We start from the raw sequence: 16,650 nt of genomic DNA, 5'->3' as shown, positions 1-16,650 counted from the left end.
TGAGGACTGCTGCCCTTGGCTGGTTGCCTCTGTGGGAGAAGGTCACAGACTGACCTGTGCCAGTCACAGTGGGTTCCAGCCAGGTCAACAATGTGAAACACTGTGACAAAATTTGAAGCAATCAGAGGGACATATAGTACCTCAGCTCAAACATATTAAAGAGAGTGTGGAAACCATTGGGGAAAGGGTGCACAAGTGGAGATGCAAAAGGAGGCATATGAGGACTCACAAAGTGAGACCATTGTGCAATGCCAAAAGTGCTGCAAATGCTGCTTTTTCACAGGTCACCGGACCCTGTACGTGGCGTGTGGATGCTGCTGGTGGGGCAGAGCCACTGGCATCACCGACCACACAGCCTGAAGCATCGGAACTGGGAACAGGAGAAGGGCTCTGCCCTGACGGAGCAGGGCGACCACTATAAGTCCTGCCGTGGCATTCACTAAACTCCTCAGGGCTACGTGGGTGCTGGGGTCTTCTGCAAGCAGGTCCATGTGGCTAGTTTGAGTGACTTGCTGTTCTTCCGAGGGAAAGTGGCATTATTTAGCAAGACCCACTTTTTCCAAACTTTTCTCTTTTTTTTCTTTTTTTAAAGCAGTAAAATACATAATGGCTTTAGGCTCACCTTCCACAGAGGGATCCTGGCTTTAAAGACAGAAATGTGGGGAAGGAAAGCAGCCTGTCCTTATGTAGAGCTGGAACAGACGCTTCTCCTTCTCCGTGGCTCTGTGCAACCTGGACAGACCTAGGGGAGAGGGGCCAGCCCAATATTTATGACTAAACTAGTGCCAATGCGATGCCCACTTTGCATGTGAGCGTGACAGGTTGTATTCAAGTGCTGTAACGGGACGGGGCTTTGTCTTCTGCCCCCAGACACCCTGTCCCAGCAGGTGCAGTTCATCCTCGAGACTGAGGAGGATGAGGAGCACGTCCCTCACGACTTGTTCACCGAGCTGGATGAGATCTGCATGAAAGAGGGTGAAGGTGCCAAGTGGAAGGAAATGGCAAGGTAAATCCTTGCTGTCAGCTGTGGTGGGAGAGGAGTCCCTATGCCAGCAGCGCCTGCGGGCTCTGCTTTCTGCTCTCCAGGACGCAAAGCTTTTGCAGCTGCAGGTGCCGATACGAGGAGCCTTCTCCTCTTGCCACCCTGTACCTCTGTTAAAGGAATTGCAGAGATGGGGCTGTTTTCTTGCAACAGGGCTGATCACACCTGATGTCCACAGGTGGCTGAACTTTGAAGAGGATGTGGAAGAGAGCAGTGAGCGCTGGAGCAAGCCCTATGTGGCCACGCTGTCCTTGTACAGCCTCTTTGAGCTGAGGAGCTGCATCATGAATGGCATGGTGCTGCTGGACATTTGTGCCAACAGCATCGAAGAGATTGCAGGTACTGTGGACGCCGCATCCCTCTGAGAATGGTCAAGCTCAGTTTGTGGTCCTTTTCCAAAGTTCTGCTGTGTTTTTAAGTTGTGAGTTGTTTTTGGGTGTAGACCGGGCGTGCAACAGTCACAGCAGCTTTTTCTTCCAATGTTGGATCCTTTTGAAAGCAATCTGTGGGGTCAGAGAAGCGAGTAGAGAATATTCTCCAGCCAAAAAGGAGTGTGTGGCAGAGCTTAGCAAGCTGCTCTTAGAAACACAGAGTCTGCGTAACAGCTGAACCTCCTTAAATAAACTATTTATTAAAAGGCATTTCTTCACGTTCTTTTTTTTTCTTTTGCCCTAACATCCAGGATTTAAGAGTTTGAAAGGCAGAGTTTATCTGGCAGATGACCAAGCAGTGTATTTCTGTGGGGAATATAATTGAAGTGAATTGAAAAAGCAGCTTTGGAGAAATTCTCTTTGACTGGCAGGTCTCCATTCATCCCTTTCAAGAGCTGGAGAAGTCGGAGCTGTTCTTAGCATGTTTCTCCGTGGGCTTGGAAAAATTGCAGTCGATTGGCCAAGGAAGTTCTCGGAGATTCTGTGCTATAGATTGCTTATAATTTGGTGAAATATGTAAAGTCAGACAGAAAGGCCAGATCAGGCAAGAAAATGGCATTCTTTAGAATGGGGAATAATTATCTTATTATGTTAGGTTATCCTGCATGGTGCAGCCATCCCCGGGGGTATTGGGGGTCGGGACTTGGGTGATTTCTGCTCTTATGGCCTCATTTCCCTTTGCCATCCCCAGATACGATCGTGGGCCAGCAAGAGCAGTCCATGGAGTTTGATGAGCACATGTGGGCGAAAGTTCGAGAGGTGTTTTTGCAGAAGCATCACCATCAGAACGAGAAAAAAAGAAACAGCCTTCTCCCCACTGTCCGCTCCTTTGCTGATGCCAGCACAAAGCAATAGGACCTGCACCTCATTGACAAGCCTGGTGAGGGTTCCTGCAGGGTTTGGCATCAGGTGAGGGTTTCTGACAGGCTTTGGCACCAGGGAAAGGTTCCTGTGGGGCTTTGGCACCAGGTGTGGGTTTCTGCCAGGCTTTGGCCCCATTAGACCTGTCCTGGCAAAGGAGAAGTGTCCCAATTACTCCTTGCCCATCTTTCTGAGTGTCTTCCCTGTCTTTCCTTTTCCTACCAGCCCAAACACTCACCCTCATCCTTCTCCCACCACTGCAGAAGATAAAACTGGGGTGAACCATGAGACCAGCGCAATGGATTTAATCAAGGTGAGACACTCGTAGCTTTCTTACGCTTTTAGGGCCAGATTTGCTCTTGCAAACTTGGCTGCAGAGTGTGCTGTAGAGTGCTGCAGGCTTTGCTTTAGGGTAATTGCCTGAAAATTGCTTGTCATGCCCAGGCACAGCTGCACTTCACGAAGAAACTTCCCACCAGGGCTGAAGTGTCCAACATGCTCGTAGGAGAGCTGGCTTTCCTTTGTCAGCCCATCATGGCATTTGTCCGCCTGACCCCAGCTGTCCTTCTCTCGGGCGTGACGGAGGTTCCCATCCCAACAAGGTCAGAATGAAAAGCACAAACTTTTTATTTAAAAAATAACAAACTCAACAAAACATCAAATTGCATGCATCAGTTTTGTGTCCCAAGGGAACAAGGCCAGTGGGAGCAAGCTCACTTCTCCCACCCACATTGTCTTGACTTTGTTTCTCCCTTCCCTGCTGTAGCCTTTAAACCTGTTGGCAGATTTTCACGAAAGTTGGCCCAAAAATGAAACTTGCGATTGGTTTTGATGAATTTCAAATTCATCGTGGAGTCAGTGAGCCTACGCATCCCCTCTCGAGCTCTGCTCTGGGCTGGGAGCTCCCAGGAATTTCCTTGAGCACCCTTTGAGCAAGGACATGTTCTTCTGCCTTTGTTTTTCCTGACCAGGTTCCTGTTTGTTTTGCTTGGACCAGAAGGAAAAGCCCATCAGTACCATGAGATCAGCAGGTCCATGGCTACTATCATGATGGATGAGGTGTAACAAGATAAGAGAGATCTCCGGGTCATTTTTTGGCTTTCTTCACTTCTCCCTGTCTCTGTAGTAGTGAGGAAGAAAGAGGATTTGCTGTCCCAGCTGCCCACAGCTCTCCAAATAGCCCATCCCTCATGCTCACCCCAAAGCAAACACACGGATTTGCATCACTCCACATCCCAGAGGCTGAAATCCCACCCGGGGTGCATCCTGCACCTCATCCTTCTCCCCGGGGTCCCCAGCACGCTGTCCCCAGTGCTGGCATTTCCAGGGCCAGTAAAACCTCTCCTCATCAAGCAAAAGGCTGTGATGTGCCACGGGGGACGAGAGCCTCGTGGAGATGATTACAAGTACCATGATGCACAGGTTTTTCCTTTTGGGGGAATCTTTCCTGCCATTTCCAGCAGGAAATTTGGGGAAAACTCTCTTGCATTTAGCCAAGAGCTTATTGCAGTGCTTAGGACATCTGAGAGGGGTTGTCGTCTCACCAGGTTGTCTCCTATGGGCAGGTTTTCCATGATGTTGCCTATAAAGCCAAGAACCAGGCTGACCTCATGGCCAGCATCGACGAGTTCCTGGATCAGGTCACGGTCTTGCCACCAGGAGAGTGGGATCCATTGATCCGAATCGAGCCCCTGAAAAACGTCCCTTCGCAGGTGGTGCTGCGGCAGAGAAGGCGCGAGGGGGATGGGCAGGACAGCAGCACGGCCGGGGATGCTGTTCAGGGGTCCCAATTCTCAAGGTCGCCGTTTGACACAGTCACACACCCAGCCCAGAAGCAAAGCAAGCCAGTGGTTACAAATACATATCTTTATCTTGTTTCCACATTAACAGGAAAGAAGGAAGACGCCAGGAGCTCTCTGGCGAAACACACTGGTCCTGAACTGGAGCAGACGGGAAGGTGTGAGCTTTAATACTATGGGTTATTTTTCTGTTTGTCTCTAAAATCTGAGCATGCACCTTCCCTCCTAGCAGGTTTTTGGGGTTAGTTGGTTCAGTGAAGGGGCTCCACATGATCATCTTTGTCCCCTGGGCTGGGCAGGTGGGAGATCTGGGCAGCTAGGCTCAGCCACAGCATCATTGCACACAGGTTTTCTTGATTTGGGGTGGAAGCAGATGTGTAAATACCTCCAGGTAGAGCTCTGCTGCTTCTCAAAGCAAGGGACTGTTGCAATAAGAGGGGGTGGGCTCTCAGGTTAGGTCATTTTTGTGTGTGTATTGGAGGGCTTTTTTGTGTGCCACACTTTCTACTGAGTATAAAAAGGGAGAAGGAGGCTGCTTCTTTTTAGCAATGGAAGTTACTCTATGCTTGTGATTGCCCTTCCACAGCAAAGAAAACTCAAGGTGGTCTTCCAGGAGAACAGTCTATATTTTTTTCCTTCCTCCAGGCTCTTTGGAGGTTTGATCCAGGATGTGAAGCATATGGTAGCATAGGTGAAATCCCCTATTTCCCTCTAACCTTTGTGGAAAATAGGATTATTCTGATGAAATATAACTCAAAAGTTCAGCCTAAAGCAGAGCATTAGCTCATTCACATGCACAAAATCTCTAATGGTTAAACTTGAGACATCTCTAACCCTGTCATTTAGGGGTTAGAGTCAAGTCATTTAAGACGCTACAAAGATGTTATTCACAGTCTTGCTTATCTCTGGCCCTTCTTTGTAATTAGTGAGGAATTTAACAGAGACCTTGGATTCTCTAAGACAATGTGCAAGCAAGAATCCGTGATGACTATAACTCTGTTATCAGTCCCAGAAGCAGACCCTGTCTTCAAACATGCTGTTAGCTTCAGAATGTACCATTATAGTTGAAAGGAAAAATGCTGAAAGAAAAGCTGATTTTGTCTAAAGGTTAGTCTTTTGAGGGCCTGCTTTGAGGCCTACTTTTACTAAACCGTCTGGTATCAGCCCCAACTACCCAGATATTCCGTGCCATACCATGCCATGCTGAACCACAAGAAGCGTGGGGAGGGGGTTTTGGGAGGTTAGCCAGCTTTTGCTTGGGAACTGGCTGGATGCAGGTCTACCCACGGGTGGTGGTAGCTGCTTGCCTCTTGCCTTCGCATTACTTGCTTTGTTTTCTCTCTCCTTCCACTTCTCCTTTGCTTGTGAAACATTTTTCATCTTGACACCCAGCTACTCGCTTTTACTCCCCCTTTGCTCTTCCCCCACCCCAACCAAAGGGCTGTGCGGGGCTTTGCAGACTGCCAGGGTTAACCCTCAGCACCGAGGTATCCCGCCTCATTTCAGTCAACACCGGCAAGGAGCTACACTCGCCTCTCCCATTCAGGGCCTTTAGCCTGCGATAGTCACATAGGGAATGACTGAAAACATAGGAGTGAAATTAATCCGTGGTTTTCATCACGGGTGACTGTATTCATCAGGACACAAGGAACTGTTAATCGGCTGATTAATCTGGTGATGACACCCCACCCAGAAGAGACATCTCCGGGAAAGTAAACCACCGCTTGCCTCGCCCAGAAGGAACAGCCCCATTCGCTCTCGCTGAAACGTCCCTCTTCCTTTCTTTTATTCGAGAGAGAACTGAACGTTACTCTGGGGAACGTAGCTCTTTCTCTTTATTCAGGAAAGGTTTAATTCACAGAATCAACAAGTCAGGTTGGAAGAGACCTCAGGGATCATCGAGTCCAAGCATTGCCCTGACACCACCATGTCAACTAGACCAGGGCACTAAGTGCCACGTCCAGTCTTTTCTTAAACACATCCAGAGATGGTGACTCCACCACCTCCCTGGGCAGCCCCTTCCAATGTCTAATAACCCTTTCTGTAAAGAAATTCTTCCTAATGTCCAACCTGAACCTCCCCTGGCGAAGCTTGAGGCTGCGTCCTCTTGTCCTATTGCTAGTTGCCTGGGAGAAGAGGCCAACTCCCACTTCACCACAACCTCCCTTCAGGTAGTTGTAGACTGCAATAAGGTCACCTCTGAGCCTCCTCTTCTCCAGGCTAAACAACCCCAGCTCCCTCAGCTGTTCCTCGTAGCTCAGACCCTCCAGACCCTTCACCAGCTTGGTCGCCCTCCTCTGGACTCGCTCCAACACCTCAACATCTTTCTTGAAGTGCAGGATTGTCTGGGAGGATTCCAAAGGAATATTTACAGAAATAAGATGTTCCACCAAACTTTTTTTTTTTTTTCTTTCCCTTTTGTAGCTTGTGGCTTCAGGCCGAGATGTTCGGTACGCACAAAGGCCACAGGCCTGCCCGGGGAACGGCCGGCTGCGGCACGGAGCGAACCCGGTCTTTCCATTCGCTGTCTGCACCAGCCACGGGCTGCTCCCCGGCGCAGCGGGGGCGGGGGCCGTGCGGTGCCCGGGGCGGGGGCGGTGGGGCCCGGCGGCTGCCAGGGCCACACGCCTCGGAAGCCGGCCCCGCGGAGCATGATGGGAGGCGTGCTCTGCCCATGGCGGCAGGCCGGGCCGCCATCTTGTGCGTGGCGGCAGGCCCGGCGGCGCGGGCCCCACTCCAGTCCCCGTGGCTGTAGGAGGCGGCAGGCTTCGCGATGGGAGCGGGCACCGTTTCTTGTCTCTGTCGGGGCCGGGCGTGGACGAGGTCGTCTCCGTCGGCAGCGAAGACCCTCTCGCCATGGCGGTGCCCCCCCCCCCCCGCTCCATCTCGACCTCTCTCCCGTCATGCACGGCGGCGGCCCCGCCTGTTCCGGTCAAGCGCAGCGCGGTGATTGGCCCCTCGGGCGTCCTGGCCGGAAGCGGGCGCCGCGGCAGGGGGATTTGAACGGCAACGGCCGCGCTGGGTGGCTGCTGCGGAGCCGGTGAGTGCTGCCCCTCCGCTCCCCGCTGCCCCGGCGATCCCCCCCGCCCCGCTGCCCAGGCCCCGGCGGTCCCCCCCGCCCCGCTCCCCCGGCCCCGGAGAGTGCCGCCCCCCCGGTGCTGCTCCCCCCGCGCCCTCCGGTCCCGGCGAGTGCTGCCCTCCGGTGCCGCCCCGCACGGGCCGCTGGCAGGGCTGTGAGAGGCCCTGGGGTCTCTGGAGGGGCTGCTCAGCCCCGCACGGGCACCTGAGAGAGCTGCAAGGCTGCTCAGAGCGGAAAAGCAAGAACCCCGGCTACGCTTTCTCCTCGCAGGCGCTGGGAATAATTGCAGGCTGCCTGTTCCCCTCAGAATGGCTGGGGGTGACTACGAGGAGCTTCTCAAGTACTACGAGTTACATGGAACAATTGGAACCGGTAGGCTTCATCTGTGAATGCAAACAGATGTGTGGGATCCATCTGATTGTTAGCAATTGGGCAGAAAACTCATCCACACGAAGCAGATAAGCAGGCACTTCTTTATTTCAGTGCCGGGGGCACAGGGGATAGCTCCTCCATATGTGCCCAGACAAACATTAAAATCCATCAGGTTTTATACACTTTTGCTGTCGAGTCATTATTACATAGGTTCTTTTAGTATGCTCACTCCATTAGTTGTAACCTTATCAATATTCTTATTCTAAAGCAATCATTGGTTAGTTCTACTCTACTGATTGGAAACTATCCCTGATATTCAAATCAGGATGGGAAGGGTAAGGGGGGGGTTTCCAAGCAGCATAAGTAGTGTCCGTGATGCTCTCCTTAGTTTTTCAAACAAAACATAGAAAACTCCAGTAACTTCCTGGTGAGGCTTCTCTGGTTACCTGTTTCAAACCTAACAGTGCCTATGGTTACCTGTTTCAAACGTGACTCTTCTATAGGATCAATTCTTGATTATTTTATCAGAGTATTTGCCACATAGCCACGTCAGTATTTATCGGAGTATAGATTCACTGTTACTGCAGAATCTATGGGTCCTGTTTCAAGTGTGTCTTTTCAAGGGAGGCAGAACTCTGAAAATGTAATTGGAAGTTGGTAGCAGTGACTGCTTCTTCCTCTAATGAAGACACTGCGCGCTGTGTGCGCTGCATACTCCAGCGTAACTGAGGTTATGGGTGAGAAAGCATGTCATCACACTGAGCTTTAAATGTCTCTTTTTCAAAATCTAGGTGGGTTTGCCAAGGTAAAACTTGCCCGACATCTTCTCACTGGTGAAAAGGTTGCAATAAAAACCATGGACAAACTTGCTCTAAGGGTAAGCCAAAAGATACTTACAAGTTGGTAGCGTCTTTGGCTGTTCTTGTGAAGTTCTCAAGAACACAGGGGTGCGACATGTCAAAATGCTGCTTGCTTGTCCTGTATTATTGACGGATGCTGTAGACTTGGAAGAATTTTGACAGATGACCACAAATCTTGTGCCCTCTTGGGGGGAGGGCAACATTCTCTGGCTGTAAAATTGAGGAAGCTAAAGATTACAGTAATTCAAACAGGATGCTGATGAGAATATTGGCTATTTTACATCTGCCCCTCTGGGTTTTGCTGATCACTGTGGCAGAACTGTAGGGGAGTAACAGCAGAGCTGTTGCTGGATTGAGTTTGAGCAGTTGAATTGTATGCTGTCATACACGTGCTGTGAAATTTTGTGTTGTTCAATAGTCTGATGGTTACTGTGATGTACAGGCTGTCAAAGCAGTCAGCAATTTCATAGCTTGCTGTTGTGATCTCTTAGGACGACTTGCCTCGTGTTAAATTAGAAATTGATGCCATGAAGAACTTAAGTCACCAGCATATTTGCCGGTTGTATCATGTGATAGAGACATCCAAGAAAATATTCATGGTCTTAGAGGTAAGAAATGGTGTTTCTGCCATGGCAAAGGTTCCTTGTTTTAGCTGTAGCTCTGGATGATAACAGAGTTCAAATGAAACAATTCCTAAAAAGTTATCTCCATGATGAGCGTGGTTAAGATGCTTTAGTTTAAAAATGAAGCTGGTGATACGTTCTATGTCCTGTCTTCTTGTAAAAGCCGCTCTTGTTATTTTAAAATAGTGTCAGAAGGATACACGGGACCCTGGAACTCCTGCGTGGTTGTCACCTCCTGGGCAATTTGTATCGCCTGTCATGTTAGTGTGATGTATCTGTTGCAACACATCAGGCAAAAGTCAGACTTCTCGTCTTGTTTGGTCTGCTGCAGTGCTGCCATCGAGCACCCCTGGGGGCACTGGGGCGCTACTGTGATAGAGGGAATGGAAGAGTCTCCTCTACTTGCTGTCCAGTGCTCTCGTTGTTGTTTAGATTTAATTACTGTATTCTAAACATGTCCTTTTTTTCCTGTCTTCATGCAGTACTGCCCTGGAGGAGAGCTGTTTGATTACATAATTTCCAAGGACCGCCTTTCAGAAGAGGAAGCTCGAGTATTTTTTCGGCAGATTGTTTCGGCAGTTGCTTATGTTCACAGTCAGGGATATGCCCACAGGGATCTCAAACCAGTAAGGCTGAATAGGAGACAGATTTGCATAAATAATAATGAACACCCCCTTTTATTTCTCTATTAGGAGCTGGAGTAAGTTATGCCTTCTCCCTTCTCTTGTGCTTAGAGCTCTTTATCTAACATCTTCTAAAAGAGCATCATTTCTACTTCCTACTACGCTCCTCAGCTGAGCTAGATGCGGCTGTATCTGAGGAAGGAGCTTTCTCTGAAAGAGAAGCGGAACAACACGCTCCAGCTGGGAGTGGAGCAGAGGCATGGAATCTGACTTTGAATGTCGCTTAGGTGTTTTTGTTATCCCTTTTATGCCAGCTTGTACATGGAAAGAGTCTTTATGGTACCGCTCTGTTGTGCAAACCGTTCTGTTTTCACACCCAAAGGAAAAACTGACACCAATAGTTTAAACAAGTGATGGCTGGACAGAGGGTGTAGGGGGAGATGCATGCTACTGCACCCATTCTGTGGCTTTGCTGTCACTGCAGAGTTTAAACATAGGTGTAGGGAATGGAAGACTTGAGTCCATTTTTCCTTTGAGGGGTTAGAAATTTGCATTTTTAGATAAGCTGACATCTCTGAGAAAAGCAAATTCTTAGTGCACAAGCCTTTTCCTAGACAGCTTATGAACCCTTTGTCTCCAAAGAACTTCTCCCCAAACAAAGCATTGTACATACCTTTTGGCTGGTAGCTGGAGAGCTGATGGATTCATAGGATCATGCGATAACTTGGATGGGAAGTGACTACTAGAGGCTTCTGCTTGAACCTCCTCCTCAAAGCAGTGTCAGACAAAGCTCCTTGAGGTTTTATCCAGCCACATCTTCGACCTCTCCCGAGGATGAGGCACCACAATCTCTCTGGGCAACCTGTTCAGCTCTCCACTGTCCTTACGAGGAGAAAGACTTTTCCTTGTTCGCAGTCTGAACACCTCTTGATGGTATTAAAAGGCTGCCATGAGGTCTCCACTGAAGCTTTTTCCTCCACAGGCTGAACGAATGTCTCTCCCTCAGCCTCTCCTCATTGAGCAGGCACTTCAGCCCCCTGAGCAGACTTGTGGCCGTCCACTGAGCTTACTTCAGTTTGATGTCTCTCCTGTGCTGGCAGACCTAACTTCCCCCAATACACTAGCTGTGCTCCTTTTAATTCAGTCCATGATATTGCTGGCCGCCCTTTCTGCCAGAGCAGACTGCTGCCTCGTGTTCAGCTTGCTGCCTGTCAACCCCCCAGCTTCCCCAGGCCCTTCTTAGCAGATGGGAACTAGTATTCCCCATCTGGAATATGGGATGTATTCATTAGCAACCTATCAGAATCTCCAGAGGAGAGCTTTAGGTAAATTCTAGCTGCTAATGACAAGAAGAAATAAGGTGGAAGAAAATGTGGTTCCTTGGATACTTAAGTTATAGAACCCTTCATTACCACTTTCTCTTTTGACAGGAAAATCTGCTGATTGACAAGGAACATAATTTGAAGCTGATAGACTTTGGACTTTGTGCAAAGCCAAAGGTAAGAGTATCAGTTGCTTTCACGGAGTAGAGCTAATTCCGCTACTGCATGCACATAAAAATTGCAAGTTTGACGTCAGAGTGCAGTGCAGAGACTTGCCCAAAGACCCTAAATTTAGACTGTTTGCATAGTTGTCATCCAATCACTAATTACTTGTTAGGGCCTTAACTGTGCCAGAGAGCAGTTAACTGCATGTTATGACCAAAATGTTAAGATTGTTTTCTCCTCTTACACTTCATCTTTTATCATAATCTAAGGCAGAGATCATCCTGCATGTATAGGACCTGCTGTCACGTGTAAAGGCCTGTAATATAACGCTTATGCTCATGTGCATTTTTCCCTAATAAGTTGTATGTACACATAAGGTATATGTCTTTTTTCAAAAGATTTGTATGTATGTGGAGATTGTGGATTGGATCAAATAGTCTATTCCAGTTAAGTTTACAAACTCTCTGGTGCCATGTGCTTGTGCTGAGTTGTTTCCTGAGTTTAAAATTATTTTCTAGGAGCCCTTTCCATTTGTCAGCTTAACACGTAAGGTAGGTGCTGTTAAGAAGCAATTTAATGGGAAGAAGTTCTTACTGATCTGAAGGGAGTTACTTGTCCTCAGATAGTTTTCCTTGACTCAAGTTAGAGCATCTTGCAGGCAATGAAGACTATTAGACCATCATCTTGGTGCTATAACGTCATCTTATTCTGATCTGCTTAGAACAAAACCCAGGCAAAGTAATAACCTGGTTTTAATAAGGAAGTCTCTTTAGTGGTTCTTCATGAAGTTATTGCATTAAATATTGGTATAAATAACCAGCTAGCCTCATGCCCAGTAGCTCTTGGATCACTTCCCAAATTTCATATCTCTTCTCTTCGCAGCTGCAAAGAAGAGTACTCTTATCACAGAATGATAGAATGGTTTGGGTTGGAAGGGACCTTAAAGATCATCTAGTTCCAACCCCCTTGCCACGGGCAGGGACACCTTCCACCAGACCAGGTTGCTCCAAGCCCCATCCAACCTGGCCTTGAACACTGCCAGGGAGGTGGCATCCACAGCTTCTCTGGGCAACCTGGGCCAGCGTCTCACCACCCTCACAGGAAAGAATTTCTTCCTAATATCTAATCTAAATCTCCCCTCTTTCAGTTTTAAACCGTTCCCCCTTGTCCTATCACGCCCTTGTAAAAAACCCCTCTGCAGCTTTCCTGTAGCCCCTTCAGGTACTGGAAGGCTGCTAGAAGGTCTCCCTGGAGCCTTCTCTTCTCCAGGCTGAACAGCCCCAACTCTCTCAGCCTGTCTCCATAGCAGAGGTGCTCCAGCCCTCTGATCATCTTCGTGACCCTCCTCTGGACTCACTCCAACAGCTCCATGTCCTTATGTTGGGGGCCCCAGAGCTGGATGCAGTACTCAAGGTGGGGTCTCACAAGAGTGGAGCAGAGGGACAGAATCCCCTTCCTCAGCCTGCTGACGATGCTTCTTTTGATGCAGCCCAGGATATGAATGGCCTTCTGGGCTGCAAGCGCACATTGCTGGCTCATGTTGAGCTTCTCGTCAACCATCACCCCCAAGTCCTTCTCCTCAGGGCTGCTCTCAATACATTCTTATCAGAAGAGGGGCTGAGGAAAAGACTGCTAGGATAATAGATGAACGAGCAGCTTGGGATCTGAACGTTTATAGGATACTCGTGGTCTTAGACAATTTTTGCCTACTGAAGCCCTATATTACACCAAAGCAAGCAAAATATAAGGTGAATATAGATGCACAGCAGAGGAAAATGAAGCCTCTGAGGCCTCTAATATGTTGTTGCTAGAAGACTTAAGCTGTGTTAAAGCCAATGCTTCTGTGTGATGGGTTTTCTGTGTTATTCTAGGGTGGCCTTGATTACCATCTGAACACATGCTGTGGAAGCCCAGCTTATGCAGCACCAGAGCTGATTCAGGGCAAAGCATATATTGGCTCAGAGGTATGTAGTGCAGTTCTGGGGTAGGGTTGTTTTTTTGCCTTGCCCGCTCCACGTATTTAAAGGTGGTGAGGTTCAGATATGCTCGCTTGGTTTCTCTCTCGGATTCCGCTGGATAACATTGCCCAGGTAACTCTCAGAAGCTGTGTGACTAGCCTCAACAGTCACAGCCTGGAATAGCACACAGTGCTCTTGGCCACAGATCATGTAGCTGGCTAGTTTATCTCTGGCCAATCCTTCGCTATCTCTATTTGTTACTCCACATTTTAGTGCCCTACGAAACAGTAACTTAAACCCCTTCCTTCTACTGCACATTCTTTTATGCAGCAATTTGTTAATTATGCAACTCTTGTTGCAAATTTTTGTGCAGTCTCAGTATCTTGTATGCTTTGCCAGTCCTGTCTTTAGCTTGAAATTTTATGTATGAAAACTTACTCTCTTTGTACTGCGCAGTGTAGTAAAATATGAGAGAAGAAAAAAATGTGGAGTTTATCCAGCTTTGATTCCATGTCTGGAACATTAGGACCTGCTACTTGCCTTTGTCAATCCATCCAAAATGCTGTAATTGCAGTTCCCTCAAACTTCCTAAATTGCCGTGCTGTCGGATGGAGTCAGTCTTTTTTCCTTTTACGTACTTTTGCACCACTGTCCTTGGCCTCTGACTCCTGCTTGCTTTTTTTGTTTTGTTTGTTTTCCATGAAGTCCAGTGCTTTTCAAGCTTCCTTTTTCTTTATGGTCTAAGTGGGAATTGCAGTATGATGCAGTATGAGGCATGTGGACCTTGTTGTGCCTGTAGAAGTAGAGAAGCAGCAGTAGGGCTTTACAGTTGATTGTAACTGTGCTGACAGCTGTTGTAATCGGTAATACGTTACTGTACAAAATCCCTTGTGATGAGTTTGATTTCATTTTTGCCAGTGAAATCCTTGTAGATTGAAGGTAATGCAGCAATTTGGTAACCTAAGGAGAGGATATTGGTTTTACTAGTGCTCTACAATGAGTGAATTGAAATTTGAATTCGGGTTTTGTGCTTTCACTTGGAATATAAGAACTCTGTCCAGAATTAAGGAGCCTACAACATGAGTTGTATGTGGGCTTGGCCAAAGGGGGGACAATATTACCTGCCTCTAAGCCATTTTAGATAGATCAGGTTCATGAACTTCCACTCACTTTTATTTTTTAGGCAGATATTTGGAGCATGGGAGTACTCCTGTATGCTCTGCTGTGCGGCTTTCTCCCCTTTGATGATGACAATGTCATGGCTCTCTACAGGAAGATAATGGTAGGTATTGATGGTGCTAGAATACACTAGGAACAGGCATTGCTAAGCATTATGAGAGGCCTTTGCTTTTCTGATGGCAGAACCTGTTGAGCTGTGCCTAGGGCCAGAAGTCATATCTGCTGAATTATGTTATACTTTGCTACTTTTCCTATCAATATTTTGTGGATTTGTTTCCATCTTTGATTGGCCTTTGCAGCACTCTAGCTTGGTCCTATAATATGATAGGAAATTGAGTTTCAGGAGAAGCATTTTCTTGCTGGGGGGCTGGTTTTTTGTATCTGAGCCTTTATCTGGCTTTTCCCTGTATTTTATGGAATAGAATTGCAAATATGTAATTTGATTTACCAAAAAGAGTGTTCTTAAATGTCATCTATTCTCATGTCTAGGAAAAGCAGGATTCTGCATCTACCTCCCAAATGAGGAGGAAATGTAAGATACCATAATCAACAGAAAAAGTAATAGAATTCAGGAATTGGTTCTGTTTCCCTGTAAACTCCTCCTGATGCAGCTGAACAGCTTCTGTTCCACACCATACACACACTTCTACCAACCACTTCTAAGCTGCCATAAAATTTATTTTGGTAAAGCTTCCACCAAGTGAGTGGAGTGAGGAGTAGCCGTGTTGGGTTAGGGCTTTGGCTTCTACTACCTCTTCCTTCTTCTTTCACCCAGAGTTTGATATGTCTAAAAAAAACCCCAAAAAACTCCTTGAGAGTGTTCAATGACTACTCTGGCAGGAGGCACCTGACAGCTGATCTATACAGGGAGTGTTTTCAGGGTGCATAGCAGTCACAGCTCTATAAAGTTCAGGATTAGTTCATCAAACGGCATGTTTTTTTAGTCTGGAATTGGAGTGGACATGAGTACCTTAACAGAAGATCCATAGGAAGCTCGGTTTGAGTTGTTGTAAAGAACTAAAAAAAGTAGCAATGGCTAAGTGATCCAAAGAGATCATGTGACGGTGCTGATATTCAGATGAGTCACCATTAAAATGATATGACTCCTACTTGCATAATCATAGAATATCTTGAGTTGGAAAGGACCTATAACTATTGAGTCCAACTCCCTGTTCCTTTCAGGACTACCTAAAACTAAACCACATGACTAAGAGCATTGTCCAGATAATGTTAGCAAGCACTTGCAGTTTCTCAGGAAAATCGCTGTAAAGGGGAATCAACTAGGTCATCAGTCAGACTTGAGTTACCTTTCCCTCTCTGCTTGTGGTGTGAACTGTGTTGTCTACCCATAAGGTTAGTATACATTGAGAACCTGTCCATTTATAAGCATACTTTTGTAGGACGACAGAAATCCTTGATGCTGGTCGTTACGCCAAGATGCAGAACCTGGTAAATGATCTAACTACTTAAGGTATTTGTTCTCTTAGTGTCGATAGTTGAAACACAAACAGAGAGCTTAGATGTGGAACGGAGATCTTAAGATCATCAAAGATGACTTCCACATAGTTATAGTTGTCTGACATGCATAGGAAAGAGAAGCTGAGTTGTTCGGACTGACAGAATGTTGGCCAGTGAAATGTGTTTAAAAGAACTGAGACGACCAAGTTTTAAAACTTAGTCTGGGTGCAGTCGAAAACCGATGTCACAGGTGTTAAGATGCAGACTTGCTACTTCCACTCTGAATTTGTTTTAATTTTATGTGGTTGTGGACTGAAAATCACTTGAAATGAGGACATTTGTGCAGTATTGTGGAATTTAATTTCACACATTATAGAAAATTTATTGTAATCTCAACTGAGACCCATTGTTCCAAGTCAATGTAATAATCTGCTGCTTGAATCTAATTAGTATCGTATGACTTACATGCAATGTTTCTTTCCTTGGAATATTCCACATATCTTCGTTTGGGAATACTTGAATAAATACTTCTACTTTTTGAATGAAAAATTAAGCATGTGATGTAAATTCTGAAAAAAAAAAACCAAACCACAAAACCAGAAAAAAAAACAAAAAAAACCCAACTTGTTTCTGATGTGGTCTTATGCATCTGGTAGCTATTGCAAGCTATTTACCTTCTAGCATCGCCCTCAGTCAAGTAGATGCTAATTTTGTTTTTCCTTGTCTCATGTTCTGTAGCAATATACTAAAAACAAAATGCAGACTACATGTGTTGCTTGACTTGGCTTAGTTTCAGAGTAAAGCTGCATTATGAAACAGCCTAGAAACGATCTATAAATAGCTCAGTAGTAGTGTCTGCAAAGATGTAACTTAAATTC

The 16,650-nt window shown here is 46.8% G+C and overlaps 1 protein-coding gene and 1 pseudogene across 3 annotated transcripts in view; both read left to right on the top strand.

Annotated features, from left to right (window-relative positions):
• Positions 1 to 201: 201 nt before the first annotated feature.
• Positions 202 to 7,136, top strand: LOC137668910 (electroneutral sodium bicarbonate exchanger 1-like; annotated as a pseudogene).
• Positions 7,092 to 16,650, top strand: part of LOC137668510 (maternal embryonic leucine zipper kinase-like) — a 24,516-nt gene continuing 14,957 nt past the window's right edge. The window contains exons 1-8 of one of the 3 annotated variants that reach the window (XM_068410081.1): positions 7,112 to 7,173; positions 7,483 to 7,584; positions 8,376 to 8,461; positions 8,936 to 9,052; positions 9,550 to 9,693; positions 11,121 to 11,189; positions 13,049 to 13,141; positions 14,319 to 14,417. In XM_068410081.1, the coding sequence (XP_068266182.1) occupies positions 7,521 to 7,584; positions 8,376 to 8,461; positions 8,936 to 9,052; positions 9,550 to 9,693; positions 11,121 to 11,189; positions 13,049 to 13,141; positions 14,319 to 14,417 (672 nt within the window). In that variant the 5' untranslated portion in view covers positions 7,112 to 7,173; positions 7,483 to 7,520. Of the gene's footprint in view, positions 7,174 to 7,482; positions 7,585 to 8,375; positions 8,462 to 8,935; positions 9,053 to 9,549; positions 9,694 to 11,120; positions 11,190 to 13,048; positions 13,142 to 14,318; positions 14,418 to 16,650 lie in introns of all 3 variants that reach the window. The other 2 variants (XM_068410083.1, XM_068410082.1) reach the window with 2 other exon arrangements.

This window comes from Nyctibius grandis, chromosome 11, assembly GCF_013368605.1.
Source record: "Nyctibius grandis isolate bNycGra1 chromosome 11, bNycGra1.pri, whole genome shotgun sequence".
Taxonomy (NCBI): domain Eukaryota; kingdom Metazoa; phylum Chordata; class Aves; order Nyctibiiformes; family Nyctibiidae; genus Nyctibius; species Nyctibius grandis.
This window is presented reverse-complemented; position numbering and strand designations above follow the sequence as displayed.